This window comes from Canis lupus, chromosome 32 (assembly GCF_048164855.1).
Source record: "Canis lupus baileyi chromosome 32, mCanLup2.hap1, whole genome shotgun sequence".
NCBI lineage: Eukaryota > Metazoa > Chordata > Mammalia > Carnivora > Canidae > Canis > Canis lupus.
In genome coordinates, this window is record NC_132869.1 from 7,713,426 (window position 1) to 7,729,463 (window position 16,038).

Genomic DNA, 16,038 nt, shown 5'->3' on the forward strand with positions numbered 1-16,038 from the left:
GAGTTAAAGTATAACTGGAATAAAAAGCCAATAAGCCTTTCCATACCACATATGTGAAGAATGCGGGGGGGGAGGGGACTATACAGCAAGTTACCCCCAAACCAAATGAGATGAGATAACACACATTTGTCACCTCACTTCTGCATCATTCAGGAACATGGGCATAGCTTAGCTGGGTTCTCTTCTCCCCTGTGTCTCATGCTACATCCAGGCATTGGCCTAGGGAGTGTGGTCTCACCTGAAGGTTTGACTGCGGAAAGAAGTCCTTCCAAACTCACTCAGTGGCTGTCAGCTGGATTCAGCTCCTCGGGAGCTGTCTCACTACGGACCACATTCTTCTCTACTGGCCACAGGCCATCTATCTTCAGTTCCCTCCCTGCCTCATGGGCCTCTCCCAGGTGATATTTGGCTTCATCAAAGTATACAAGCCAAAAAGCCAGAGAAAGTGTCTGGTAACAAGATGGAAGTCAGTCTCTTATAAGCTAATCACGGAAGTGCCATCCCATCACTTTTTCTATTTTCCTTTGTTAGAAGCAAGTCACTAGATCCAGCCGATGTTCAAGCAGAAGGGATTACATGAGGACCTGAATCCCGAGAGGCAGGGATCACTGAGGTCATCTTAGAAGTCGGCTGATTGCAATGTTGGTCTGTGTCTCCTAGCTGCAGTGCGGAGCGCCCAGACTACCACTGCTGGGGGCCTTTTGTCATTCCTGTCGTTGCCTAATTCGGGTTGATGCTTCTGTTGTGCACCTCTCTTCCCTTCAGTAGAGACTGCTGTCTGTAGAGTGAGTTCTAAATGGGACCTGATCCCGTACCTAAGTGCCTTTCCTTCTAGCAGTTTTTGTAGCTCTGTAAAGATGAACCTTATGTGTAGGTACAGATTAGTTACAAATTTGCCAGGTATTTTCACACATCTTCAAATATGCCTTAGAATTACCCACTTTGGGAGCGCCTGGGGGGCTCAGGGGTTGAGTGTCTGCCTTCAGCTCAGGGTGTGATCTCAGGGTCCTGGGATCAAGTCCCACATCAGGCTCATTGCAAGGAGCCTGCTTCTCCCTCTGCCTGTGTCTCTGCCTCTCTCTCTGTGTTTCTTGTGAATGAATAAATAAAATCTTTTTTTTTTTAATTACCCATTTCACAGACCCTCCTTTGTATATGCTCTTCACCTGTATGTAGCATATCCACCTATAGAAGTTCTAACCACTTAGAACAACTTCCCCCAATCTTGCCAAATTTAAAAATCTTTAAAACAAACAACATTTGTTCTCCCTCATGTGATTAGAGCTGTGCTTTTATATCTCATCCACTTAGACAATATATAATGATGGAAAGCTATTGTGAATTCTATTTCCTCTGCATTTTAAAAATGAGACCTGTTAACTTTTTCTGTCTGAGGATAGTGGTTGGTGTGTGTTAAGATCTATTATCTCGAGAGTCTCTCTGGCCCATGTTTGGTAACCTCTAAGTTAGATCTCAGGGCTGGGGTCAAGAATTCAAATGCCTGTGGGGCCAGGTGGACAAGAGAAGTGAGCAAAGTAAGCAGGACGTAAGAAATGTGATTTCTTCCATTTGTTTCTTGAGACCTGAAACCTTCTGAAGTCATCTTTTGCAGTCCCCAACTTGATAGAGATGTGCGTATGGAGAAATGGGTCTCTACAATTAAAGTCCGTAGCACAAGCACCATGATAAATGGCACCTGGTTTGGAGCCCCAACGTCAGGGAGTAACAGAGAATGGTGGAGACTGTACCAAACCTGAAACCTATGTCTTGTCTAAAGGGGGCAGCTGTTGCTCAGCCCCAGCTGATTGTTGCCAGATCAGCTAGTTTCTCAAAAAACTCTGAGTATGCAGGATTTTTTATTAAAAAACAACAACAACAAAACAGCAACAACACATATGCCAGCTCCATATATATTTTCTTAATTGATGAAAACCCAGCCTTGATTTAATAGATCCAGTCACAGAAATGTCACTAATTTGTACGGCTGCTCACTCCTATGTTTTCAAAAGCTCCATTTGTACATAAATTGTTATTCAAGTTGAATCAATATACAGTTCTCGGGAACTTTAAGATGTTGCCCTAAGTCTGCTCACGAGCTGCAGCATGCATCTAACCACTTTTCCCCAAGAGAGCCCTAAAAATCAGAGGCTGCTGAATGGGCACATTACCACCCGTTAACACCCCGTGTTTTTTTCTAAGTCACACGTACTGTGTTATTCTAACAGTTCCTTGAATGTCCTAGCATTCTTCTCCAGATCAATGCCAGACCTGAGCTAGTCCTCTCAAAACAGGACACCAGAACCCTCGTCTCACAGGTATAAGGAGCCCTTCCTCTCTCTTTCTGGTTAAAGTCTAACCAGATGCCCCCTGCATCCCCACCCAGTTGATCGCTACCTCATAATGAGACCAGCACAGACCCTGCAACCAGACTGCCTGGGTTCCAAAACCAGTCCTTCCACTTTTTAGCTATGAGACCTTTGGCGAGCTACTTAACTGCTCTGTGCCTCAGTTTCTTCATCTGCAGAATGGGGACATGAGTTGCACCTACCTCGTGGGGTTGCCCTGAGAATTAAGTGGGTTGATCTGGGTGCAGTGCTTAGAACAGTGTCTGGCACATAATAAGTGCTAAGAAGGGGTAGTAGTCAGCGTTGTTGTAACTGTCGCCATCATCCTTGTGATCTGCAGGTATGCCATCAGTGTGCTCCTCTGGGTCACTAATAAAAAATGCCAAGTCATGGCAGCAGCTGAGTCCTGCCAGCATGCCCACCCCTGGACTGCCACTGATTCGGCAACGAGCACAGGGCTGTGTCATCCTATTAACTCCACATTCTCCTGTCCTTGAGAGTCACCATCACGTGCCAGGCACCGTGCTAGGCCTGGAGAACACGCGGATAAATGAAGCCTGGTCTCTGCCCTCAGCAGGGTCACAATCTGGCGGAGACATATGAAGACACAGAGAATCCCTAGATACAGATATGCACAAAACCCAGCTTTCATTCTCCTCGCATTTAATCTCTCTAAACAGTCCTAAATGAGACCCAACCAGAGAAGCACCTTCCAAACAGGTTTATAAGGAAGGCTGTTGTTACTTTCGAGGAACTTCAACTTTCATACACACTCACGAGGTCCGCAATGGTTCTTGAGTCACACCTCCCATTTCTTTTATCAGGAGGGATTTGTTGTTTTTAGCAGATTTGGTGGTATTTCATTTGTGGGCAAAATGACTTGTTTAAAAGTCCCTTGCATCCCAGTCTCTGCTCCATAGGAGTTTTTAAAATCCATTTGGATGGAGTCTTTGAATTTACTACTTGACCATGTGTATCGTAACCTTCAAATTACAGTCAACCTTGAAATGTGTTTACAGAATCAATTCAGATACCCAAGACATCCCATTCCTGAGTGTATTGGGCTGGTAGGGAGGACTGCAATCCCAGTAGCAAACCAACCCTTTGCTTTGCACATCCCATCAGACCCAGGGACTCTTGTTTCCTTTTAAACACCGTTAACAGTCGTCTGATTTTTTTTTTTTAAATTAGTCACAAGTGTTAATATGTTTGCCTTCCCACAGATCTCCTTGCGTAGTAGTGCCACAATAAATGGAGATAGGCATCAAAGAGATGAAATCGCTCAACCCACGAGCATGTACTTGACCCACATAAAAATTTCCTAGGTCCTGTTTTCTCCCTGGTTTATACCTTTGCAAAAGGAAATGCAAGAGTTGGATTGCTTGGTTTTTTGTCTTGTTTTGTTTTTCCAAATTATCAACCAAAATGTTCCCTTCTGTTGGTTCAGATAAACAAGGAATTAATTCTACAAAGTTCCTTAATGTGGCCAGCCTCTTCATAAACAGCTACATTGCTAGGCCGTCCTCTTGCCAGCCTTTTGATCATCTCTGCAACCTGAATTGTTGGAGAAAATGCAGAACTACACTACAGTGGTACCAGGAATGAGGCCAGATCCTATTCGATCATTAAATCTCCAAATCTGTCACATTCTATACGTCCCTATTACTTTTGTCATTTAAAGAACACCTAATCGGAAAGCCCTCACCTACTAGTCGCTACTTACAAGGACAAGTTGTGTTGCCTTGTTCTTCATTAAGCATATACGGTTAGAGCTTTTGAGCCCCGCGAGAGGGCCAGTAGTGCCGTTGCTCACATCATTGCATCCAAAGGCTAAGAAACCAAGATGGTAGAGCATTATTCGGTGTCCCTCCTCCTATATACTGAAAACCGTTCACAGAGCCGTGCTACCACCTTCGGGGAGCCCGAGTGGTGAACCACTCCGACGAAATGTTCACAGTCACAGTCTCACAAAACCTTTTCAAGTTGCAGAGTTCATCTGTTGCCTCACAAGTGAAACAGATCCATTTTCTTGGGCATTGAGGTGTTCCCCAGCCTGGCTTTCCTGCCTAGAAAATGCCATTTTTGTAAAGAGCTGTCATGCTTCATGTCCTTTGGCTTATGATTTAGCTGTTCAGGGAAAGTGCTCGCTGCTCTTGCTCTCAGGGCTGGTGATATGTGTTTTTGTTTTATGAAATCTCTTAAAATACTGAGCTTGTTGTTTATGACCTCCATATATTCTTTTGTTCTTTTCCATGACTGGTTAGATCACATTTTTCCCCTCCCTTTGTAAAAATATTAGTGCCTTTCCAAAGAACATCCTGGTCTCCCGAACGGCCACTTAATACAGCAGAGGAATGTGTTGAGCTTAGCGTTGGGCCTGTTGAGGCTGTGACTCGGGCCTGCTTCACGGACAGGAAATCTCGAGGCTTCTTGGACATGGTCCTCATAATTGCAGATCTTGCTGCCCTTGCCAGACTTGGACATTGTTTGATACTAATCAGTTTTCTGCAAAATGGTGCATGCAGATGGTTATTACTACAAGTTTCTGAGAAAACCCTGGTTAAATGGAAGCAAGGTCTCCCCAGGCTCATCTGCAGGCAGTGCCAGGAAACCTCCTGGAGCCTCGTGCTCCAAGGCCACCTCTCTGTGCACAGCTCCCATGTCCCCCGGAGCTGCTCAGCAGTAGATGGGTTGTCATCTCCTGATTCTGTCCAAAAGTTTTAATTAATCCCGTGTACAACTTGGCTACTCTACTGATGTGAATCCCCAAATAAGCCATTCTGTGACATCCAGCTGAACTTGATCCTGTGCATACAGTATCTTGCAGCCCATCCTGTACTCTTAGTTTTGGCAAGCGCACCGCAGCGTGCAATAAATCATGGAAGGAAAAAGCTTTTTGGCCTAACGTGGCTCAGCCTGCTGTAATGTCAGAATACAGAAAGCAGTTCTGTTTTTAGACATCCTTTTACTAACCCAACATTCATAATTTATGATTTCACTGTAAAATTCCTGCAACATGACACCAAAAGTAGTGCTGCCCTTTAATTAAGTACTCTCGGTAGGAAAAACGTGAAACTGATGTGCAAAACATCTCCGTGTGCCCGGTGATTGATAGTGATTACATCTTTATGAACCCAGCCTAGAGGTCTCAACTTCCTGATGGGTGAAGTAGTCTATAGGGCTGCTTCCTGAGTCTGCTGCTAACCAATTTGGAGATAATTTGGAGGCACAATTTAGAAAGGTGGAGGTTTTAAGCCAGCCTCTGTCTATGCTTCTTCACAAGTCCACGTGATCTTATCCATCATCTGCATGATAAGAACCTACAACCAGATTTCACGCTGTGCTCAAACTTAGAGGTTGTATGCACAGAAGAGTCAGGGATAAGGTCTCTCTGAGAGATCCCAGTTGTCATACAGGTTTTTTGGGGGTTTTTTTGGTTTTTGTTTTTGTTCATTTTTAGAGCTGAAAGAACAGATGACAGAAGGGACCTCTGGCCATTAGTTGGTGCCTAGAACATGATAACGAGAAGAGGGCCTTGAGCTGTTCCACTTTTTATATTATTCTTCATTCTTTGGTTCCCTCCCCCCGCCCCCCCCTCTCTGTTACTTGAAAGTGGGGAAGGAGGTAAGGTCACGTTAGGAGATAAAATCCCAAGTCTGGTGCTCCCTAGCTCATCACTATTGAGACTCTGGTTTTATCTTTCATCAGCTAGGTACTCCCATCAGCCCGAGTTCAGAACACCTTACTGAAAAGTGACCCAGGTCATGCATGTATCTGAGATCCTTCAGGTTCCTCCAAAGGTAATAAATCTGTCCAAGATAGTAGCAGTACTTCTCTGAAATAAGCTCATTGCTCTAAGTTCAGCTCTGGATCACAATTGTCGCAACCAAAACAAAACAAATTGGTGCAACAATGTCACTTACTCATCTTTGCAATGCTTCAAAGATCACCTTCCTCTAGAATTATGTCCATAGAATACATGATACTATACACACAGATCTTCTCATGTCTTTGCAGATTCGGGCCGGGCTTAGTCATCTATTGGTATGGCTTTATCCAGGAGCTGGACTGTAACCGGGAGAGGGGCATCCTGCTCAAAGCCTGCTTCCCCACGGACATTGTCACCTTGTGCCACAGCATAGCTTGACCCTGATGGATCCTGGAAGAGGAGCCGGGAGGAAAAGATGAATCCGGAAGCAATTTTACTTTCCTGCGGTGTAACTGCTGGCAGCATCTGCCCTGAACTTCAGCTGAACCCTTGCTGTCCGTGGCCACACCACTACCTCTCCAGACAAACACATCCAGAGTTTCTGTTTTCCTTCAATCCTTGCTGATGTGAACAGCCAAGAACTGCAGGCACAACCCACTCATTATCAGCATTTCTGTCTCTGTCAAACAGTTAGTTTATAGATAGTTATAATCTTTCTTCCTTCCGGATGGTTTCTCCTTGTATACTGAACAAAAGAAGAAATGTGGGGACTGAAAGGTGTGATTTTTATCAATTCGCCTCCCAGTTCCCGAATCACCCTCTTAATTTTTTTTTACCTAAGCCTCCATTCATCCCCTGTCCCTCCCCTGTCCTTTCCATGGGCACTCACAAGCCCCCAGTGTTGCATCACCATCACGGAATAATATCGCACCAGTCCTAGCAGAGCAGAGGGCATGGAGGCCAAAACTAGATTTTTTTGCTCTCACCTGCGAGGAGACCTCGATGGTAGTCCATTCTTGTTTTGTCCAGTCTTTACGGTTTCCTGATGTTGCTGGCAGGAAGCCAAGCCGAAAAAAATACACTTGATGAGAATTTCCTCTTTTTATAATGCTTATTTGAACACCAAAGACTTTCCCTTTATCTCATGTAAAAGTATTGGTTACATCGTGTCTGGAAACCACACTTCTCTGGATCAGGGGCTCAGGGGAGACCGTGGAAGCATGGTGCCAAGCCTGGGCAAAATTTTATTTTTAAACACGGCTACTTGTCAGTATGTATGGTAGTAGTCAGTATTTTTAGGAGTACAGTTTTTTAAAAGCGCATTCCATGCACTGCTTTGTATCTGCATTTTATACCACGTAATTACATAACACTCAGATAACCTAGGCATTAGCAATGTTCATCAATGAATGAATCAAGTGTACCAGAAATAAACCTTGAGTGATTTTTTTTCAACTAAGCAAAATAAAATATATTTGTTCACTTTTTACACTGCAAACCAAATTTCAACCGAAAGCAAAAACATCAATAAATCCATAATAAACCTGTCTTTTGGGAGGCTAAAAACTTACTTGTCCCCCAAGAATGTCTTTGTGAAATATTTGCCCCCATGTCGAAAATACATAATATCTTTTATAACGTCGAATAGATGAGTTTGGAAGTATTGACAAAAATAGAACTTCTACAAACACCTCTAAGTTACATACACTGTCTGCTGCTTTCAAAAGACTAAATATGCCACGTTCATTCTGTACCTAAAGGTTTACAAGTCTCCCAGCTGCCTTTCCTTTTGAAGGACACAGAACGTCAGGTCCAGACGTGGGGATTTTAACCCCATTGTGGGTTGCACTGAACAAGAAAGGAGGGAAGATGAGGGGGAAGGAGGTCTCCAGCAGACGTCTGTTTCAATGTCAAAGTATCACGCCGGCTTTGTGAAGGCAGTGGAGTGGTCTGAAACCACTGCTGTTGCCTTTGTGCACGCACTCACGCGCGCACACGCACACATGCACACACTAGACACAAAACTGCTGTTCAACCATTTTCAGGGCATACCCTAAACTGCTTTTTCTTGTTTAAGAATAAATTACATTTTTCGACATTTATCGAAAACCCTGTTAAACTCTTGTCAAGGATTTGTTTTACATTAGACAAATGTACGAGGAGGGGGCACAAATAAATTTTTAAAATAAGTGCTTGCACTTCATATTCCTCCTCCTACCTGGTGCCCCAACATAATGTGTTAGGAGAAGATGTTGCTGTTTTCTGGCAAAGGTCCCACCTCCTCTTTATGAAGGAGGTTTTAAAATTTGGCCCTAAGAAAGGGGAAAGAAACCAGTAAGCTGTACATATCATGATAGAGTTACAAGTTATTCAAAACTAAGCTTTTGCCCACATTAAACTAATGCGATAATTATATCTATGATTCTTCAGTTGGAAGAGTGTAGGGAGTTTTGTCCCCAAATTGAAAGCTTAAAATCCCCTTATTCTTTTCCTCTCACGGTGGAAATACTTACTGTGTTCTATCAATATGTGTTTACTTGTTTATATTTTTTAGTTCAGACAATAAAAATGGCCCTGGAAAGTAGACATGACAACATTTGTTTATTTGTTTGTTTGTTTGTTTTAATTGCCGCTGTCATTAGAACATTAACATGAAAGCCAAATCTTGTTTTATGGAGCATTCTGCAAACTGTGCTAATAAATGATGCCAACCCAGAAAGCGGGAGGATGCGTCTGACGTAAAACTAAATGATGAGCTCTCTGGCATGTATAGACTTGCCAGGCATCCACTGTCACAAGCAGAGACCCCAACCGAAGTGTGGCTGGCATCAGCTGAGAGCAGAGCTCCACGGATGTCTGAGGTGACTTCATAGACTCCCTTCCACCCTTCTCTCTACACACACACACACACACACACACACAGTGAGGTTTTTTTCATCTGCCTTCTCCTGAGATCTATGTCAACTCTTCTCAACACTCCTGAAGTTGCATACAGAAGGAAAAGCTTAGGGGGTCCAAAGCAGAACTTTCTCCAGGGGAAATAATTTTAACTATAGTGTGTGTACCTGTTCATGATTGGCAAGGCTTGATTCCATCCTCGAAAAGATGAGAAATCGTTGGTCTTTGGGGGGCAGGAGGGAGGTGCATTAACTCACTGCAGCCACGCGGGGGTTGCTTGGGGCTCTGATGAGGTCCTCCACTGGACAGTCCCTGGTGGGCCACGCTAACCCACGCACAGAGGCCAGGTGAACACTCCACTCGCTCGCCTCGCGTGGAACGCTCCACCTGTTGCTTCTTCGCATCCGTGGAACCGAGATCCCTTAATCGTCTGCTCTTCCTCACATGCTCCCCACTAGGACCCGGTGTCTCGACTGACTTCAAGTGTTGCTGCTTTTATTTGCTACTTCCCTTCAGCCACCTTCCCTGTCCTCTTCCCCTTCGCCTGCCTTCCACCCACCTGGACGTGGGTTCCGCATTTCCTCCCCACACCTTGACTTTCCTCTCTCGCTAATGGTCCCACCACCAACTCGCATGGCATCTAGATCCTGATCCATAGGCCTTCGGGGCGGGGATTGGCGGGGAGTGAGTACACCTGAAGGAGCCTAAGACTTCTCCCCCTGATTAAAATGATGAATGAGTAAAATGCCTGTGTGATTTCAGGAGGGAAGCGCACCTCACATGTACCTAAGAGAAGCTTGCCATTTTCCATGCGATCTGATGGGAGCAAGTGGCCTCAGTGTGGAGCCACTTTTGGCAGGGATGGGAGGAGAAAAATCTCCCAAGGGGGGCACTGTTGATTAGGGTAAAGGAACAAAGCTAGCCTCACTGGAGAGGAAACTGAAAGGCCTATGATGGGGAGTTGGCCTTCAATGTCACCATTTATAGAGCAGCACTCTCTGAACCTGTCTGTAAAGTCCCTCTTTGGTGATGGAAGGGTGGTGGTGACAAAGCTGGGACTGTCTCACTGCAGTGCCCAGAACGAACCTTTCCATATATGGTGAACGTGATCTTTTATTAAGAACATGCCTGAAAAAAAAAAAAAAAAAAAGAACATGCCTGGATTCCAAAGATTAAAAAAGGAAGATGGATTATGAAATAATAACCAAAACAGCTTCGGTTCCTCTTGTGTTTCTGACTTTCCTGCTATTGTTTTTGAATAGCACTGTGAGACAAAGAGCTGCTTAGGTCAAGCTCAATAAATTAGCGTTTTCATACAATAGTAATCCACTAAAATGATTTCAAAGCTTGATCAAAGCACCTCCAAAAGACTTAAAACTTTTCCACAATACAGGAGGGAGGGGAAATGCTTATTTGATGCCTTAATTCATTTCCGTGAGTATAGCAAAGTTAGATCCTGGCGTCATATCTACTTTCTGTAAAATCTGCCCCACTTCATTAAACAAATCCAACTTGTTCTTACTGTTTTTATGGGTAAGTAAAAGGGATTTAAGTTTTCATCTAGTTAACTGGAACAACAACAAAACACTTGGAGTCGCTTATAAGGAAAAGCTACAGATAGTACCTTTATAAAACAGGCATGACATAATATTTAATCGCAGTATTAAGTCTAACTCCCTATGCTTAGAATAAAGTGTGTATCTGTAGGGGATCCCTGGGTGGCTCAGTGGTTTAGCGCCTGCCTTTGGCCCAGGGCGCGATCCTGGAGTCCCGGGATCGAGTCCCGCATCGGGCTCCTTGCGTGCTCCTGCTTCTCCCTCCTCCTGTGTCTCTGCCTGCCTCTCTCTCTATGTCTATCATAAATAAATAAATCTTTAAAAAAAGTTGTATCTGTAGATTTATTTTGCATCTTAATAATCATGGCAACCGATGCATTTAGTTTTTCATTGTTTGGATTTACCTAGAGCTGTCACCTATTAAAGGCAAGGATGATGGGAGGTAGCCTAGTGATAGCAAAGCTAAGCAGATTCCAGGCCCGTTTTATATATAAAATGATGTGCGACTACTGCAGCCATGTCAGGCTCAGCTAAAGACCTGTGGTGCTAGGTCAACGTAATTTCTATTTTTTAAAGGGAAGGTCATTTTGAAATGCTGACATGAAATATAACCAAGTCAATTAAGTAATAACAATTGAAGTTCAGAGTTTAATTGAGGGCCAAACATGAAGCCAATGACCATTAACCTAAAGTGGCCATGAATTCCCCCTGCAAACTGCCTTGGCTAAAGGTATTTCTAGAATAACTAGGACTTTTTTCTTAAAAAAAAAAAAAAAATGCCTTTGCCAATCTTATGTCCAACACAGATACGTTCAGAAATAATAATTTAGTGTGTCTATAGTAGACTTACATTTTTAAGTTTTAACTGAAATTTCTTATAAGGCAAATTAAAATCTATGTAATCAAAACCACCTCTGCAGGAAACCATAGTTTTGTAAGTTAACTGATAGAAGCACCCTTTACTTGACCGTGGCACATTTGTCTCCGTTGTCGACAATCTTTCTTCGTGTAGTTATTTAATGGCAAGATTTCCAACTAAATGATAAGCTCCATGGAGTAGTTTTATTTGCTGCCTAGCCCCCAACAGCCAACAGAGTTTATGGCACAGAGCAGGTGCTCAATGAATATCGAATGAACAAATAACTACAAACTTAACACTAAAAATGTTTTCCTTCACTTACATTAAAAAACATAATCAGAATCTTTTTTTTCTCATTTTCTTAGCTAAAAACTGTATTTACTGGAATGTGAGAATAGCATCATACATGTTGGTATTAAACAATTACTTTAGAAACTCCCAATCTCAAAACAGGTTCATTAACCAGAGTATCTTAGGATGCATACTTAGTGTTAAGGAGAGTTCATGTGAAAAAAAAAAAAAAAAAAAAAAGGAGAGTTCATGTGATCTCATTCCATTTACCTTCAGGCTAGCCCTAGTGCATTGTTTATCCAATATATTTCCAAAGAAATTAGAACATTTAAAAATCGTTTTCTCTTGATGCCTTAGCCTAATTTTTTTTTTTTAATCTTTACATTTCTCTGTAAGAAATGGCTTCCTCTAAAATAGAGTCAAGGCCTCAAATGCAAAGGTGTTTCAAAAGCCAATTTTGGGATATTCGGTGGAATTCTTAGGTTAGCTGCAAATGGTACTTTCAATTGCTCACTTTTTTAATGCTGAATTGATGGCAAAGTGCTTCCTGGCCATAGAAGTGGCTGGCTGGATCAGGAGAGAAGGGTTCTTTGGTCATTCGCCAACAGGATCTGACTTTGAAGAGACCACTGTCCATGAACTGCTCCGCGGGCATTTCCCTGTTAGTCATTAAATCAGACGTTATCATTTGAAGGTCCTAAGCATTTGGCATATTTCCTTGTATTTTGGAAACTTGTAACACAAAAGGAATTGGAACTTACACATTCTTCTTTGCCAGTTTCCCAGGACTTAATTTGTTGGGGCTATTTGGTACAGGATCCTTTCTACTAGTGTCTGGAGAGAAACAACACCCAGTTCTCTCTGAGATAGTCCTGAGACTGAGTCCTCCCTGGCTCTATGTGATATTTCTTTCTTCTATTTCTAGCATGTAGGCTATTCAAAACACAACTATTTGAGTCCCTAATGTATATTTAAAAGTGTTTCAGTGCTGTGGGGAATTTTAAAATATGCAATAAGAGGTGGTTCTTGAAAAAAGTCATTATCAAAATGAAAACAAAAGGTTTGAAAATTTCAGAAAAATCAGTCAAGGTGTAATAGGGAAAGAGGCAACACTTTGAGGATTTTAGTAAGATATTTTAATTCTAGAATATGGGCAGTAAATCATGCTCTATTTGGTTATGGCAGCTGTGTTTGCTGCTAAGAATTCTGAGACTGAGTTCAGCTCAACAGGAAATAGAGGTATGATCAGTTATGGGCACTGGTTTTGAATGGGCAGTGATCACATAGTTGCCACATATTTCTAATTTCTGCCCTAGGCCATTCATATTTAGTGCAAGTATGAATAAATTTGACCCATTTGGAAAGGAACTCATAATCTTGTTCATCAGCCTAAGCAATAAAACAAGCAGGAACATTTTCTACAGGGCCTATGACATCAAGTGAACTATCTGTTCTTGGCTAAAGTCTATTTAGGAATTCATTTATAAGCTAAATATGTCCATAAGAATAGGACTTAAAAACTCAAACAGTGGAAGGCCATAGATAATTATTACTTTCGGCAAACATCTACAAGTTAAAAGACATTTTTGATGGAAAAACAAGGGCGGGGGGTGGGGTGTCTCTATTTCGGCCTCTGCCCAAGGATCTTGAGATTTGAGGATTATCTTCAGTTAGATGGTCTTACATATTTCTGAGGTGTTTTGTTTGTCAGTAAAACCGGGCTGGGGTTTCAAGGTCAGCTGCAGACTATGCCTTCTCCTTCATGGTCTTGATATCCTCTAGGTATCCCTTCCCTACATAGTCTCTGCATTTCTCTAAGGTCATGATTATATATTTGCAATATTTGTAGTAAGATGCGCTCCCAAAAAAAGTATTAAATTTTTTTCTAGGATAGAGGAGATGGGTATGCTTTACCTGGTAATGCAGTTTTTGTTAATATACTTACCATTAAGCCATAAATAATCTTCCTAATCCAGTTTTACTTGTGTCAGTTTATTAATTTGAACAGCTAAAATAATAACTATCATTACACACGGATAATTAGTAGATAAAAGTCGAAAAATATTTTATTTCTTGCTCCTTTGACTAGAAGTATCCATCCAGGTTTTCAAAGTTAGAATTTTTTATGAAGTGTTTTGTAATAAAAAAAATTCAATAACAGAATAATCAAAAAGCAGAACAATGAAAGAGGTGGCAAAGTGGACACGAGTGCTCTGCATGGAAATGTAAAACTCAGGCTTTTGGTAACTGATTTTCCTCTTGCTCCCCCACCATCCTTGAAAGTGTTTTGCAATGACAGGGTTTTTTAAAAAAGAGCAGAACAGGGGTGTGGAGTGAGCAAAGAAGCTCACTCACATGAAAACTGAATTGCATTTTCCAGCAGCTCCCTGACAATTCCCTAAGAGGTGTGTGGAAGTAAAACTGAACTATTAGGGAACATGAGACCAGTTTGACTACATAGACTATGAAAATTTTAGAATTGAAGGGACCAGAGGTTTCATTGCGTCAAAGAAAAAATTGTAGTCTGCAGAGGTTATGTGACTCGCCCAAGGTCATGTGGCTAACTAATTAGGGGCAGAACCAGAATCTGTCTCTCCTAGCCTCCTGTCCACTGTCCCTTGCACCAAAGGGTTAACAATTTATTCTGGAAGGAATTTCCAGTACCTTAGTTACATTCATTATTTACAAAGTAAAGGATCATAGTGTATTTTTAAATGAACATTGTGAACCTTAGTTTTTGCCCTGCCCTGATATCCTAATCTCTATTGAAGAAATCAGCTGGCATTTTAACAACTAATTCTCCTCACACCTGCACTTTAGTAACTAAAACTCTTATTGTTTGGTGGCAGTTTCGATACATTGCCCTTTGGTCTAAGGATGTGCCACTAGGAATGAATCTGGAAACTTCTTAAGACTTCTTTTCCCTCTGGCCAATTTACATGTTCATCTGATTTTTTCCTTCCATTGTAAAAAGTTCACAGATGTTATGTTTACCGTCTTCTCTTCCTATAAGGATAAGCCAATACTTACACCAACAATAACTCATGAACTTCTCTGATCATGGTTAGCATATAATAATCTCAACCTGTACTCCGTAGAACCTGATGACTCACACATGCTTTGACAACACACTGGATTCCCTGCTTATCCACTTACTGATAAGCAAACTCTCTAAAACCCTCAGTTCCTTCATTTGTCAAATGGAAATGAAATAATACCTATCACCTAGGACTATTATGAGGATTAAATAAGATTAGTACGTAATGCATCATAAATCATAGCCCTAATAAAACTAGTATCCTATATTCTAATTCTGTTATACATTGTGTAATTAATATTACTACTACCATAGAAGGATCCATTTAATAAATGATATACACCATTAAAAATGTGCATTTTCCACGCTAATGTAGAAATGAGTAGAACACAGATAGCTTGGCTTATTTAATACTTTTCTAAAATTCATTTAGAAAAAGTCATTTTTCCAGAAGTTGAGACCGACGGAACCAGACCCCCCTTTGAAAGTGGGCATATGTTTAGTTGATTGTTTGCACAGACAGACGTCTAGTTTAACATTCTTCTGCTCCAGAAGAGGAGCTTGGAGGACGTGAACCCGTGTTTCTTTTGATAGTGACTGTGGCCTTTGCCATAAAGACAACTTGGGCAGCAGGGTAAGAAAGCAGCCGGGCCCAGATCCACTGCACACCAGATGAGCCCTGAAAAATGCAGGGGCTTGTTACATGTAACAATCCCCTTGTTTCTTTAAGGGGATTGAGATATTCTCCGGGCCACTGTTAATTCAGTGAAAGAAAGCATAAAATACTATTTGAATTTGATCTTTAGAGAAACAAACAAAGCTAAGCTAAAGGAATTTGGGGAAATTACTACTTTGTTCCTGGATTTTTTTTTCCTCTGATTGATGTTTGTAACACCATTTGGGGCGGCTTTTTAAAAGACATGACTTTTGCCAGCACACCACCTCTAAAAATAAACCTCATTAGATCACAGGCAAACTGAACAATTTTTAAACAATTGAGCAAGTACTGATGCTCCCCTCTCAAAACACAGGCCAATATCCCAACATGTTGGAGGCAGTCTGGAGCAGATTCTCTTTGGCAACAGGAAAATGCTACAACAGTAATGCTGAGCATGGAAAGTGTGGCTCTCACCTGGGAGCTTGACAGTATTTTGCAAACAATTAACTATTCTTTGCAGTAGCCCTGCCAGGTTGGATAAGTGCCCTTATGTCAGTACCAGAGGAGTTAATGGCCTATGCTTTTTGTAGAAGTTGCTTACTTCCTCATAACAAGAAAGAAAACTTGAAAAGATGCTCTTTCTGAAGGGAATGATTTCTCTCTCCATACTATTTATTGTCAGAAA

The 16,038-nt window shown here is 41.8% G+C and overlaps 1 protein-coding gene across 8 annotated transcripts in view; it reads left to right on the forward strand.

The window, feature by feature from the left end:
* Positions 1–16,038, forward strand: part of CDIN1 (CDAN1 interacting nuclease 1) — a 232,727-nt gene that overhangs the window by 205,306 nt on the left and 11,383 nt on the right. For 6 of the 8 annotated variants that reach the window (XM_072808850.1, XM_072808859.1, XM_072808851.1 and 3 more), the window contains one exon: positions 6,363–8,638. The exons of 1 other annotated variant lie outside the window; for it this stretch is intronic. In XM_072808850.1, coding sequence (XP_072664951.1) covers positions 6,363–6,492 — 130 coding nt within the window. In that variant the 3' untranslated portion in view covers positions 6,493–8,638. Of the gene's footprint in view, positions 1–6,362; positions 8,639–16,038 lie in introns of those variants that run through there. One more of the 8 variants, XR_012022674.1, reaches the window with a different exon arrangement.